Source organism: Dipodomys spectabilis, unplaced genomic scaffold (assembly GCF_019054845.1).
Source record: "Dipodomys spectabilis isolate Male_0828 unplaced genomic scaffold, ASM1905484v1 ptg000098l, whole genome shotgun sequence".
NCBI classification, from domain to species: domain Eukaryota; kingdom Metazoa; phylum Chordata; class Mammalia; order Rodentia; family Heteromyidae; genus Dipodomys; species Dipodomys spectabilis.
Window position 1 is genome coordinate 19,219,824 of NW_024870775.1, and position 14,400 is coordinate 19,234,223.

General features: G+C 45.9%; 1 protein-coding gene across 1 annotated transcript in view; it reads right to left on the bottom strand.

The window, feature by feature from the left end:
* Positions 1 to 14,173, bottom strand: part of Gldc (glycine decarboxylase) — a 95,703-nt gene extending 81,530 nt beyond the window's left edge. The window contains exons 1-2 of the mRNA XM_042686705.1: positions 13,737 to 14,173; positions 13,093 to 13,171 (exon numbers count right to left, since the gene is read on the bottom strand). Coding sequence (XP_042542639.1) covers positions 13,093 to 13,171; positions 13,737 to 14,003 — 346 coding nt within the window. The 5' untranslated portion in view covers positions 14,004 to 14,173. The remainder of the gene's footprint in view (positions 1 to 13,092; positions 13,172 to 13,736) is intronic.
* Positions 14,174 to 14,400: the final 227 nt, after the last annotated feature.

The following is a 14,400-nucleotide window of genomic DNA, read 5'->3' on the forward strand; positions in this document are numbered from 1 at the left end:
TGAGATCATATGAATAATGTCATCCAATATTTTAATGCATATAAAACAAGGGATAGTTGCTAAGTGGGTGGAAGAGAACAAAGAATTCAGAGCATAGACTAACTATAAGTAATAGCCATCTTGCTGTCTAGTCCTTGCCCCAAAGCACCTGAGTCACTCAGTAGCAACTTAAGTCCCTGCTACTGGTCTCAAGAAGCTGGTCATTAAGCCTCGAAGCACAATGTGGCTGGGGCTACCTGCCCCACCATTCTGAACCTAGATGACCTGAACTGACTAGCTGACCTGAACTGACTAGTGGACCTTGAAGTCCTTGGCACTTGATTTTGCCATCCTCAGCCTCAGCTGAACTCAATCACTGCATTTCTCTGTTTTTGCTCCCAGATAACTAAAATGATGCCAAGAAGAGGAGACCCTGACATCACAAGCCTTACACATCCATCCATTCAATCCCAGCCAGTACTCTGTGAAGACTGGCCTCTGTTTTCACCACCCAGATTTGTATAATATATAGTTCTGAAATTCTTCTCTGAGGATGGCTCATTCTCACCCTTCCTCTCATGCAGAGATTATCAATAGGCAGTTTCTCAACTCCTCCTACCTCAGAAGGTCCTTATGTAGATTGTCCCCCTCTTGTAGCTAAGAAAGATCCAGAATATAGCAGTGGGGTTGTTCATGGCTGACAATGCCTTTCTAACTCTCATGACTTTACCTCAGATTGCTCTTCTCCATTGCCTACATGCCATTTCCTTATCATCCTGGCTTCTTTCTTCTTTCCCCACTCTCCATGCCTAGGAAATGGTCACTCCTTAGAAATTCACCCCCGAGGGGCTGGGAAGGTGGCTCAGTGGTAGAGCGCTTCCCTTGCATGCTCAAGGCCCTGGGTTCGATTCCTCAGCACCACATAAGCAAAAAGAAAAAAAGCCGGAAGTGGCGCTGTGGCTCAAGTGGTAGAGCGCTAGCCTTGAGCTGAAGAGCTGAGGGACAGCGCCCAGGCCCAGAGTTCAGGCCCCATGACCGGACCCCAAAAAAAAAAAAAAAAAGAAATTCACCCCCGAGTCTCACTGAATCTGTCGCATCCTCTCATCTCTCTCCTGAGCTCCAGACTCAACCTTCCAACTCTTGCCTCAAGCACCTCAAACACAATTCTGCTTAATGAGGCTTTGTTCTCTCCCCTTTCTCCAGGACCTCACCTTCTTCTGTACTCTGTTAGTGATGTCACTGTCACTATAGCCTACAAATGGGCTGACAGCCTCACCTGCTGCCTCCTGGGGACCACCCATATCTATACCAGAAGCATACTTCCACGGGCCAGCCTGAGCCACAGACTATATCCAGAAGAAAAACGGATCAACTTGCAGTCTTACAAGACAGAGGACAGCTCAGAGGGGTAGGTGTAGCTCAAGAACTCTCAAACTCAGAATCATGATCAATCTTACTTCCATCTCTCTGCCCTTCCATGGAGGTCAGACCTGCATTAGTTTTGCAGGCTCCTACTCCCACCTCCAATAAATTCCTGTGTATCTCATTCTTTGGTATCTACTTCCTGGTGGAACTAAACTAGCATACAGTTAATTAATCATTTCTAAATCCTCACAACAATCTTGCAGATGGTTTCTTTGCTTCTGATTTGCAAAAAAGACTGAATCAGCCAGGCACCCGTGGCTCATATCTGCAATCGTAGCTACTCAGGAGGCTAAGATATGAAGATTGCAGTTTGAAGCCAGACCAAGCAAGAAAATTCATGAGACTCTTTTTTTTTGTTTTGTTTTGTTTTTTTTGGGGGGGGGTCCGGTCGTGGGGCCTGAACTCTGGGCCTGGGCACTGTCCCTCAGCTCTTCAGCTCAAGGCTAGTGCTCTACCACTTGAGCCACAGCACCACTTCCGGCTTTTTGCTTTTTGCTTATGTGGTGCTGAGGAATGGAACCCAGGGCCTTGAGTATGCAAGGCAAGCGCTCTCCCACTGAGCCACCTTCCCAGCCCCTCATGAGATTTTTTTTTTTTTTTGTCGGTCATGGGGCTTGAACTCTGGGCCTGGGCGCTGTCCCTCAGCTCTTCAGCTCAAGGCGAGTGCTCTACCACTTGAGCTACAGTGCCACTTCCACTGGTGGTTTATTGGAGATAGGAGTCTCACGGTCTCTCCTGCCTGGGCTGGCTTTGAACTGCGATCCTCAGATCTCAGCCTCCTGAGTAGCTAGGATTACAGGCGTGAGCCACCAGCGCCCGGCCCTCATGAGACTCTTATCTCCAATTAATCACTAGAAAACTTGAAGTGGCACTGTGGCTCAAGTGGTAGAGCTCTTGTCTTGAGCTGAAGAGCTCAGGGACAGCAGAGCCAGGTCCAGAGTTCAGCCCATGACTAACAAAAAAAAAAGAAAGAAAGAAAGAAAAGACTGAATCATATCTTTTCCTTTGAGCCAGTTTGGAAGCTTGAACTCAGGGCCCGGGCACTGATCCCGGAGCATTATTGCTCAAGGCTAGTGCTCTACCACTGGAACCACAGCTCCACTTCTGATTTTGGTGGTTAATTGGAGATAAGAGACTCGGGGAATTTTCTACCTGGGTGGCTTTGAACCTCCATCCTCAGATCTCAGCCTCTTGAGTAGCTAGGATTACAGACATGAGCCACTGATAATGCCTGACCCTTCTTATAACTTTCAAAATCTCCCCATGATACAGAAGGGAAAAACTCTTAATGATGCAGCCTCTAGATAGTGGTCTCATATTCTGTTTTCAATATCTTTCGGCAACTTCAATGTCAACTCACACCATCTATTCACCACTCCAGATTCTCATTCTATCCCTCAGTTGATGCCATAAGCACAGCCAAAGCAGTCATCTATGTGTGGAATCATAGAACCATTCCAGAAGTATCCTCTTGTTGGGTATAATCCATAGTAAAGATTCCTATCTTTGTTACCTTTTAGCTCCGGACTCTTGCACACCCAGTGCTCTAAAGCAGTATCTGCCATAGAAGATTGTCAATAAATAAGGAGTAGAAGCAGATGGAGGAAGCTGTAAAAGCAGAGTTGGTAATCTTATCTTAACCCACTTGTTTCAAAGATAATAGGAAATATCAACTCAAAACCCAAATCAATAAGCAGTCTGGTTCTATGTACCTTCCTTCATAATCTTCTAGAATAACACCGGACTTACAATGCAGTATAACTGATTTTACTTTATATATTTTTATTGTAAAGATATGATTTTACTTTTATAGCTCTGATGTTTAGAAGTTACACTAAATTCATTGTAAGTTCAACAGGAGGGGCTGGGAAGGTGGCTCAAGTGGTAGAGAGCTAGCCTTGAGCTGAAGAGCTGAGGGACAGCGCCCAGGCCCAGAGTTCAGGCCCCATGACTGGACCCCCCCCTCCAAAAAAAGAAAGAAATTTGTTTAATTCAAGGTTTGAACTCAGGGTCTCATGCTTACTATGTTCACTATGTGTAATGGTGTCTTACCATGTGGGCTAGGCCTACAGCTTTGCCTTTTGTTGCTTACTTTGGAGTTCTTGTCTCCAGCTGGTGTTGAACCTCCAGATCTAAGCCTCCTGAGTAGCTAGGATCACAGGCTTAAGCCACCAGTGCCCGCATCTACAGATTTGTGTGTATGTATGTGTGTGTGCTGGTATCAGTGCTTGAATTCAGGCCTCATACTCTTGCTTGTGGCTGGCACTCTAATACCTGAATTATGCTTCCAGTCTGGCATTTCACTGATTATTTTTGGAGATGGGAATCTCAAGAACTCTCTCTGCCAGAGCTAGTTTTAACCCACAGTCCTCCAGATCTCAGCCTTCTGAGTAGCTAGAATTATAAACACAAGCCACCAGAATCAGGTTAGTGGATTTTTAAGGCAGTGAAACTATTCTGCATGCTACCCTAGTAGACATAGAGCATTATACAATTGTCCCAACCCATAGAATGTGTAAAGACAAGAGCCATAATGTAAACAATAGACTTGAGAGAGAAACTAATATACTAGTTCCATCACCTATAATAAGTTATCATTCTGTGGGGGGATGTTGATCCTGGGGGATGTTGATCCTGGAGGAGGTTACATCTGTGGTGGGGGGTGGAGAGGCAGGAAGTATAGGAGATTTCTGCACATTCTGCTCAAATTTTCTGTAAGCCTAAAAGTACTATAATAAAAAAGTGTATTTAAAAACATATTTTGTAGCAGTGTGCTGGTGGCTCACGCCTGTAATCCTAGCTACTCAGGAGGCTGGGGATCTGAGGATCGCACTTCAAAGCCAGCTGGGGCAGGAAAGTCCATGAGACTCAGATCTCCAATTAACCACCAGAAAACCAGAAGTGGTACTGTGGCTCAAGTGGTAGAGCTCAAGGCCACTGCCCAGGCCCAGAGTTCCAACCCCACAAGTGACGACAATAAAACAAAAACAAAAACAATACTTTGTAATATCTACAAATTGCTTACCCTCCTCTCTTCCTTAACAAGGTAAAACTAATTTCCTACCCTTGAATACAGACCAGATTCAGTGATGGACTCAAACAGAATATGGTTAAATGTGTGTTACGGACTTCCAAGGTTAGGTATGCAAAGAATAGCTTCTGCCTGGATTGCTGTCTCCTTGAATCCCAGCTCCGGAGGAAACCAGCTGCCATGTTTGAAAGATCCTTAGGCAGCCTTATCTTCCCTAGCAGCACCATCATCAACTTACTGGCAGTGTGAATGAACCACCTGGGAAAGAGTCCTCCAACCTAGCAGAGTGCCCATTGTGTGAACATGAACTCACCAAGATCCAACCAGAATTGTAATTCTTGGCCCACAGAAACTAACAATAATAAATGTTTATTATCATTTCAAGCCATTGTATTTTCAATCATTTCTTCTGTAGCAAGGAATAAACTATACAACACTTTTTCCAAAAGAATCATTTAAAAATGTTAAGGGATGTTGTAAACAATATATTTATATTTATTTATATTAAATACCTTCACTGAATATGAATAAATGTTAATATCTTTGTGTGTGTACACGTGTGTTTGCTGGTTTGGGGGCTTGAACTCAGACTCTGGGTGCTGTCCTTGAACTTTTGCTCAAGGTTATAAACTACTACTTAAGCCACATTGCTCACTTCCAGTTAACTAGAGACTAAGTGTCTCATCAACTTTCCTTTCTGGTCTGGCTTCAAACTGTATCCTCAGTTCTCTGCCTCCTGAGTAGCTGGGATTAGAGATGTGAACCAATGGAGCAAGGCCTAAAATCTTTTTTTTTTTTTTTTGGCGAGTGCTGAGGCTTGAACTCAGGACCTGGGCACTGTCCCTGAGCTTCATTTGCTCAAGAGTAGTGCTCAACCACTCAAGCCATAGTGCCACTTCTGGTTTTTCTGTTTATGTGGTGCTGAGGAATCGAGCCCAGGGCCTCATGCATGTGAGGCAAGCAGTCTACCAGAGACACTTTCCCAGCCTCCTAAAATCTTTTAAGAGGGAAAAATGTTGTATGTTCTGTTCTTTGTCTCAATAGCATGGTCTGTTTGGGCCCTTATTACCATATAAACAAACAAGTCTATATCCTTTACGTTAAAATACGAAAACTCAAAATATTTTAATTATACTCAATATTTTAATATATACTCAATATTTAAATTGTTTTAATTTCAGTATACTCAACATATACTTAATTATACTGTAGAAACACTATGACTTCTAATCTGATATTCTTATTATAAAAGAAAAAAGAAAATTATTATTTATTTTTATTTATTTTTTTGCCAGTCATGGACTTAACTCAGTGCTTAGGCACTGTCCTTGATCATCTTTTGCTCAAGGCTAGCCACAGTACCACTTCTGGCTTTTTCTGTTTATGTAGTACTGAGGAATCAAACCCAGGGCTTTATGGATGCTGGACAAGCATTCTACCACTAAGCCACATTCCCAGCCCAATAGAAAATTATTATAATTTATTTTAGTATGTCTTTTAAAGTAAATTGCCCAGATGGACACTGGTGGCTCACACCTGTAATCCTAGCTACTCAAGAGGCTGAGATCTGAGGATCACGGTTCAAAGCCAGCCTGGGCAGAAAAGTCCATGGGACTCTTATCTCCAATTAGCCACTAGAAAACCAGAAGTGATGCGGTGGCTCAAGCAGCAGAGTGCTCGCCTTGAGCTGAAGAGCACAAAGATATCGTCCAAGCCCAGAGTTCAAGCCCCACGACCGACTAAATAAATAAATAAGTAAATAAATAAATAAATTGCCCCTTCGCTATGATTAGGATATAATTCCACCTTAACCTGTATAGCCACAAATGACTGACTGCAATATTCTAAGAGTGTAACAAGATCATAGCACATGCTGGGTACTGGTGGCTCATGCCTATAATTTTAGCTACTTGGGAAACTGGGAAACTGAGATCTGCAAATGGTAGTTCGAAGACAGCCCAGGCAGAAAAGTTCCCGTGAGACTCTTACTTCCAATTAACCACTCAAAAACTGGAAGTGGTGCTGAGGCTAAAAATGGTAGAGAGCTAGCCTTGAGCAAAAGAGCTCAGGGACAGTGCCTAGGCCCTCAGTTCAAACCCCACAACCAACACAAAATACAAAATAAAAAAAGAAATATATTTCAGCTACTGTTTTAGAAATCTGTTTTCTACCCAGTTTCACATCACTTCTAAACACTCAAAATTTTTAATCCATAGTTTTCATGAATCCTGGGACTTTCTCACCTTCAGACTCAATTTATATTAAGGAGATAAAATAGGAGCTGAGGTTATACCTCAGGGGTTAGAGTGCTTACCTAATGGGAATGAGGTGGCCCAGGGTTACATACACAGCACAGGTAGACAGAGACAAAGAGAGATTAGATAGATAGATAGATAGATAGATAGATAGATAGATAGATAGATAGATAGATAGATAGATAGATAGAAAGGCAAGATGAAAACTCCTGGGAACAATGCTTATGAATCATGTATCCTCTCGGTGCTGCAATTTTTGCAACAGGGTGACTGTCATAACATATTATTCTTATCAACAGGTATTAGCCTAATAAGAATTAATGACAATGCCAGCACTGGTGGCTTACAACTGTAATCCTAGCTACCCAGAAGACTGAGATCTGATGATTGGTTTGAAGCCAGCTCAAGCAGCAAGGTCCATGACACTCTTATTTCCAATTAGCCACCAAAAAAGCAGAAAGTGGAGCTGTGGCTCAAGTGGTAGAGAACTAGCCTTGGGCCAAAAAAGCTCAGAGACAATGCCTAGGCTCTAAGTTCCTTCAAGCCCCAAGTCCAGCATGCATGTGCGTACACACACACACACACACACACACACACACACACACACACACACACACACACACACACACACGCACTGGAACTGTTATCCATATAATATCTAGGAAACTTAAGTTTTCTTCCATAAAATAAAAAATCTAGGAAGCCAGCCTGCTTCCTGGGTCAGAGTTTCAGAAAACCAGAGTGCTATTCTAACTTGATAAAGTGGGAAACTGAACAATAATTTCTTTAACAACTGGCTAAAAATGGCTGATAGTTTTCTAATTTTTGTCCTACTTCCAAATTAGGACCAACCAGAATAAAAGTAAATATTCAGCTGGGAATGTGGCTTAGTGGTAGGATGCTTGCTTAGCATGCATGAAGTCCTGGGTTCTATTCCTCAGTACCACATAAACAGAAAAAGCCAGAAGTGGTGTTGTGGTTCAAGATGTAGAGTGCTAGCCTTTAGCAAAAAAAAAAAGCTCAGGGACAGGGTCCAGGCCTGGAGTTAAAAAAAAAAAAAAAAAAGTAAATATTCACCACCTAGCTAATTACATTGGATACTTGCTTCACTTCTAGTTAAACCTCTTACAGCTTCCTCACACATACAATCTCCCATACCTAAAACCTTCCCAAGCCTAGAGCCTCCCCATGCCCACAGCCCCCAATCATGATATACCTTAAGACTTCCCTTTACTCAATTCTAAAGTTATTCTCTCCTCTGCCATAATTCGAGTATGACTCCTGCTATGCCAAGATTAAAAGGCCTTTGTTTTTCTCATTTGGTTAATGTTCATTTATTTCAGTAGTTGCTTTCCATGTAGTTGAAAAGTAATTCCTAGAGGAAGACAGGAATGGCCAAGAGAGTCTTGCCATGACTCAGAACTCCAGGGAGCTGATGGGCAAGTGCACTAGGGGTCAGTTCAGGCAGTGCCTAACGTGACTGGGGTAACAGTGACCATATACAGCTGCATTACACAATGTCCCCTCCCTCTGATCACTGCCCTCCATTAACCATTTATTAAACATTCTAAAATAATGCGTGTGGGAACATTCAGTTCTCACAAGTCCATTAGAAATCGCATTCTGACAGCTCAGCGCCTCAGTTCTGGCTCTAGCTGAATAATCTGAATACTACAGGTTTCATTTCTCCTCTCTCTTCTACAGCATGCCTGGGATAAGCAATGTGCCATTTTCTGTAAACTTTAATCCCTGAAGCTTTTTAATCCCTGAAGCTTTTGTTCAGTCTAGTTCCGTCTAGCTGCTTTGAGATGACTTCATTAAAACCATTACACAGCTTGAGGCAAGGCCACTGCTAAGCATGTATGCTTGGTTGCTCAAGTACTTTCCAACTATTTATAAAGTTCTTTCCAATGTTATGAATACGTAACATCAGAAAATGTAAAATGAAAAGCTAAAGCCATTATTAATGGTACCATTTGGAGCCAAAGTTCCCATGATATGAAATAAATCTTTCTGGGTTTGTTTTGGGGAGGGGGCAGGGGCAAGTGGGAGGGATGGGAGTTACAAAACTTATATACTTAGAATTAAACTGATAGGGTTTTGAACTGAGCCACTCTGCCTGGTTCTGTGAATAATGACTTTTTTTTTTTGGGGGGGGGGGTCGGTCGTGGGGCCTGCTCTACCACTTCAGCCACAGCCCAGTAGTTCTGGCTTTTTTTTCTGCTTATGTGGTGCTAAGAATTGAACTCAGGGCCTCATGCATGCAAGGCAAGCACTCTACCACTGAGCCACCTGCCAGTCCCTGAATAATGACTTTTTATGAGGCCAACTGGTAAGCAAAGATAGTTTATCAAGGTATTTTCTAAAGAGAAGGGCTATCCTTCATGACTGATGGGATGGTCTGTGCTTCCTGGATGGTGTCTGGGCCCCTCTGTCCTATACATGAGGATCCCTCTGCCTGGGGTGCCCTCCCCCCCAATCTTGTCAGCCTTATCAAAGCTGCACTTCTGGCTGGGATGTGGCTTAGTGGTAGAGTGCTTGCCTCACATGCATGAAGCCATGGGTTTGATTCCTCAGTACCACATAAATGGAAAAGGCCAGAAGGGGTGCTGTGGCTCAAGTGGTAGAGTGCTAGCCTCGAGCAAAAGCTCAGGGACAGTGCCCAGGGCCTGAGTCTAAGCCCCAGGACTGGCAAAAAAAAAAAAGCTGTACTTCCCGAGTGCTCCCAAACCTGTGCCACATGCACTCATGTCCACTGTGGCAGTTAGCATATGGCAGAGTGATCCCAGTGTGACTGGGTTAGTGCATCCTATAAACTGGGACAAATTTTATACTTGACCTAGGAAAGAACATCATAAAAACACGACAGGGTAGGGTTGGAATCTGGGCCTTGGAGCTAAGCTGCTTGGGTTTGCATGTGGATCCTACTTCCAACAAAAGATCACTAGCTGTGATCCTGGTGAGTTACTATTTCTCCTCTCTCTCTCCTCTCCCCTCTTCTCCCTGCATGCTGTCTTTTTCTCCTGGGTCTTGCTATGTACCCCAGGTTGGTCTTGAACTCACGATCTCTCTGCCTTGGCTTCCTGAGGTATACACCACCACTCTTGGCTTTGTTTCTACTTTTTCTTTTCTTCCTTTTTTGTCAGTTGTGGGGCTTGAACTCTGGGCCTAAGCACTGTCCCTCAGCTCTTGTTTTACCACTTGAGCCACAGCACGATTTCGGTTTTCTGATGGTTTACTGGAGATAAGAGTCTCATAGAGCCGGGCGCTGGTGGCTCACGCCTGTAATCCTAGCTACTCAGGAGGCTGAGATCTGAGGATCACGGTTCAAAGCCAGCCCAGGCAGGAGAGACCGTGAGACTCCTATCTCCAATAAACCACCAGAAAACCGGAAGTGGCGCTGTAGCTCAAGTGGAAGAGCGCTCGCCTTGAGCTGAAGAGCTGAGGGACAGCGCCCAGGCCCAGAGTTCAAGCCCCACGACTGACCAAAAAAAAAAAAAAAGAGTCTCATAGACTTTCCTGCCGGGTTGGCTTTGAACCATGATCCCAAGATCTTAGCATCCTGAGTAGCTAGGATTACAGGTGTGAGCTATCAGTGCCCAGCTTGTTTCTACATTTTCAAAAGGTGGTATTTGCCTATAGTCGAAGCTACTTGGGAAACTAAGGTGAGACAAAGAGACTCTGTGCAAGCAAATACTTAGTTCAGAATTCCTGTCTGGGGCTGAGAATGTGGCTTAGAGGTAGAGTGCTTGTCTCACATGCATGAAGCCCTGGGTTCGATTCCTCAGTACCACATACACAGAAAAAGCTGGAAGGAGCACTGTGGCTCAAGTAGCAGAGTGCTAGCCTTGAGCAAAAGAAACTCAGGGACAGTGCACAAGCCCTGAGTTCGAGACCCAAGACTGGCAACAAAAAAAAAAAAAATCCTATCTGATTCTACTACAACATCATGTGAAACCAAGTACGGATGATGCTCCATATTAAATAGAAAGGCTACTATTAAGTTTACATGAACCAATTTTCAGACCTCATGTGGAGAACATTCATTAACCATACATGGCATGAGCCCAGTTCAGAGTAAATATTCATGTCCTGCAAATACATCATCTTCTATGCTGGGACCACCTTCACTGGACAGCCTGTCCATTTTGGGGTGGTAATAAGGATTGGGGGGGAGTGAAAGTTTACACTCAAGTAGTAAATTACTTATCAGAAGCCTCCTTCCAAAGAGAAAAAGGGGAAGCCCAGCACTGGTGGCTCATGCTTGTAATCCTAGTTACTCAGGAGGCTGAAATCAGGATTGCAGTTCAAGCAAACTTGGGCAGGAAAGTCTGTGAAACTTCTAGTTCCAATTAACTACCAAAAACTGGAAATGGAGCTGTGGTTCATGTGGGAGAGTGCCAGCCTTGAGTGAAAAACCCAAAAAGGAAGGCCCTGAGTTTAAGTCCCAGTACCAGCTCCCATGGGGGGAGATGGTGGCGAGGGGCTACACGCGCATGTGCAAACACACACATACACACACACACATACACCCACACCCACACACACGAAGGGGTGGACATTTGATGATCAAACTACTCATCTGAATAGTCATCAATAGAATATACAACTGTGACTGGGGCTTGAATTCTGGGCTGAGCGCTGTAGCTGAACTCCTCAGCTCAAGGCAAGTTCTCTACCACTTGAATCACAGTGCCACTTCCAGCTTTCCAGTGGTTAACTGGAGATAAGAGTCTCATGGACTTACGTGCCCGGGCTGGCTTTGAACCGTGATCCTCAGATCTCAGCCTTCTGAGTAGCTAGGATTACAGGCGTGAGCCACCAGCATCCGGACTTAAAGCACATTGTTAAAGGAAATAAAATAAAGGTAACAAGCATTCTGACTGAGACTCAGTAAGGCATTTACTTGTTCAAATATTCACCTGAAGCTTCACTTGTTTTTGTACTTTTATTCAATCGGACTTCTTTTTTTGGGGGGGTCCGGTTGTGGGGCCTGAACTCTGGGCCTGGGCACTGTCCCTCAGCTCTTCAGCTCAAAGATAGCGCTCTACACTTCCGGCTTTTTTTTTCCTTTTTGCTTATGTGGTGCTGAGGAATCGAACCCAGGGCCTCATGCATGCAAGGCAAGCGCTCTACCACTGAGCCACCTTCCCAGTCCTCAATCAGACTTCTGATTTCCTATATTTGATTTCCTGAGATCTCTAAGTCTCAGTTTAACAAATTTTTTCTGTGAACAAGCTCTAAGCCTGCAGATTTGAAAGCAACAGGGTAGCAGCCTTCAGCATAGCTTGAGGCACAGCATGAGCCCACCAGAGGAGAAACAGGCTCCACACCTCAAAAACCTTAAAACAAAGCTGTTAGTCTATTGATTATTTCTTGTTAGTCTATTGATTATTTCTATCATAGAAACTAAAAACAGCAGTTCTCCAGTCTTAACTCCAGCAGTAAAAGAGATTAAGTACTCTTTAATTGGAAATTAAATAACCAAGTGAGATTTATGTGTTTATATTGTTTGGTTTAGAGAGCTCCCCAGATCTGCTGGAGTTTTCATGTGGATTATTCTTGGTCTGCACTAAGGTAAAAAGGTACCTGGAAGTGGCAATCTTTAGACCATTAAAATCATTTCAAATGTAAAATAAAATTCTAAAGAAGGATAAGAGGAAGTAGAGCTACAGCTCAAAGTGGTAGAGCACTATCTAGCCTAGAGCAAAAGAGTTCAGGGACACCACCCAGGCCCTGAGTTAAAGCCCTACAACAGACAATAAAATAAAATGAAATAAAGAAAGCTTTTCTTAAAAGAAATAAAGAAGGGTATGAATAAACTGAGCTTTCTTAAACAAGCATGAATCATGAGTGCTTTTCTCCAAAGTGATTCAAAACAGAAAAGTATTGCCACCTCTCCCTACAATAAGTAATAAAATCGGGAGGGAAGAAAGGAAAACAGTTGGAAGCTACTTGGACATTACCTTTGGGCTAGGGAGGCCAAATGTCTGGGTCTCCTTCCGGGGCTGACTCTTTCCTAGCTGTCTAACTGGTAATTTCTTTTATTTACTTTTCCCTTTCAGGGTCTGTCCTGATTTGCAAAGAGATGGAAAACATTGCCCCTGGGGTGCCTGGGAACTAGGGTTCCCCACCACGTGATTTCCACCTGGCTTTCCCAGGGGAAGCTTGTGGATTCCTTGGGGACCCTCAGGGTAGGAAATAACCGCGAAAGAAAGAGGTTCTGGTGGATTTTCCACCTTCTTCGGACTGTAAGGTATGTGCTTGCTTTTTACATTTCAATTAAGTGTACAGTGTAGCCAGTGCGGGGGAAATCCTACGCCCACCCCCAGCCAGATCTTGAGATATGAGAGCCCGCAAATCGGCTTGAGCCAGCTCCAGGGAAGCCACCGAGCCACTTACAAACAGGGTCTTCCATTTTCAAAGGTCTCTTCAAGCGGATGCTGGCGGGGACTGTCTTCTCGACGAGTTCATCCATGCTCTGAAATCAGAACGCAAGCGGGTGAACACCAAAGGCAGGGGAAAATGTCCCCTAGGGTAAAGAGTCACCCTTGTGTTTTGCATCTACAAAAGGGCTGCGGGAACCTCATTTCAGTCGCTCCATTGGGATTTCTTTTAAAGGGGAACTTCGAGCGAACCAGAAGCAAAAATCATGAAGCCCGGTGGTGAATCAACCTCTTCAGGTTGGATTTCAGTCGACAAGCTGGCAGTAACCGGCCAGATCCACCCTGAACCAGGAGGGGGGTCTTTCTCCATTTCCTGCCAAGTTTTAGGGCTCCTCGGTTGGGCTGGCGGGGGGGGGGGGGGGGGGGGACAAATTTTAGGCATCGGTTTTGAGGCCCAGAGGGCGGGTGGTAGAAAAGTTAAGCCGAGGGTAGGAGACGACCCCGAGCCCCCCATCCCCACCCCAGACGCAGCGCAAGAGCTGGTCCGCGCCACGGCGTGGGAGACCCACGCGAGGGACTGCCGAACTCCGGGGGTGCAGCCCGGAGGCCGCGGGACAGGCAGGGCGGAGGGGCCCCGCGAGCCCCCCCGGAGGTCCTTACCGCCAGCCCCAGGGCCTGTAGCATCTCCTTCTGGTCTTTGTCCCGGGGTCCGATGTGTCTCTGAGCGAAGTCGTCGTGGCGGGGCAGGAGGCGCTCGAGAAGGCGCGAGGCCCCGGCCGTGTCGCTGTCCCCGCCGCCGCCGCCGCCGCCGCTGCTGCGGTCCCGGCACGGTGGAGCCCAACTCGAGCCCGCGCCCCGAGCCAGGCGGCGGCCGCCCCCGACGCCGCGGCCCAGGCGCAGACCCCATGCCTTGGCACACGACTGCATGGACGCTCCCAGCCCGCGGGGGTCCGCTGCGCTCTCCGCCCTCTTCTGGCCTCAGTTTCCCCCCACCGAGCGGCCCTCTGGGTCCTGGCCCGGCGACCCTCTACTCGCGTCGGCCTGCGGGAGCTCGAGCTGCACGCTTGGGGTGGGGGTGATGGATGAGTGTCGCGGGCGGCGTGGACCGGCGCCCCAAAGTTGCGGCTGCCGGGGAGGCACCTGCTCCGCACACTTTAAGCGTCGCCGGGAGGCGGGCGGTGGGATGGGGCCAGGGAGCCCTTGGCCAATGGGAGGGACGCAGGCCGGACAGTCCCCGCCCCTCGCCTCCCTCCCGGCCCCTCCCCTCCTCCGCTCTCAGCCTTTTCCCCACCGCCATCCCCCCCCCCCCCCTCCCCCTGCCCCG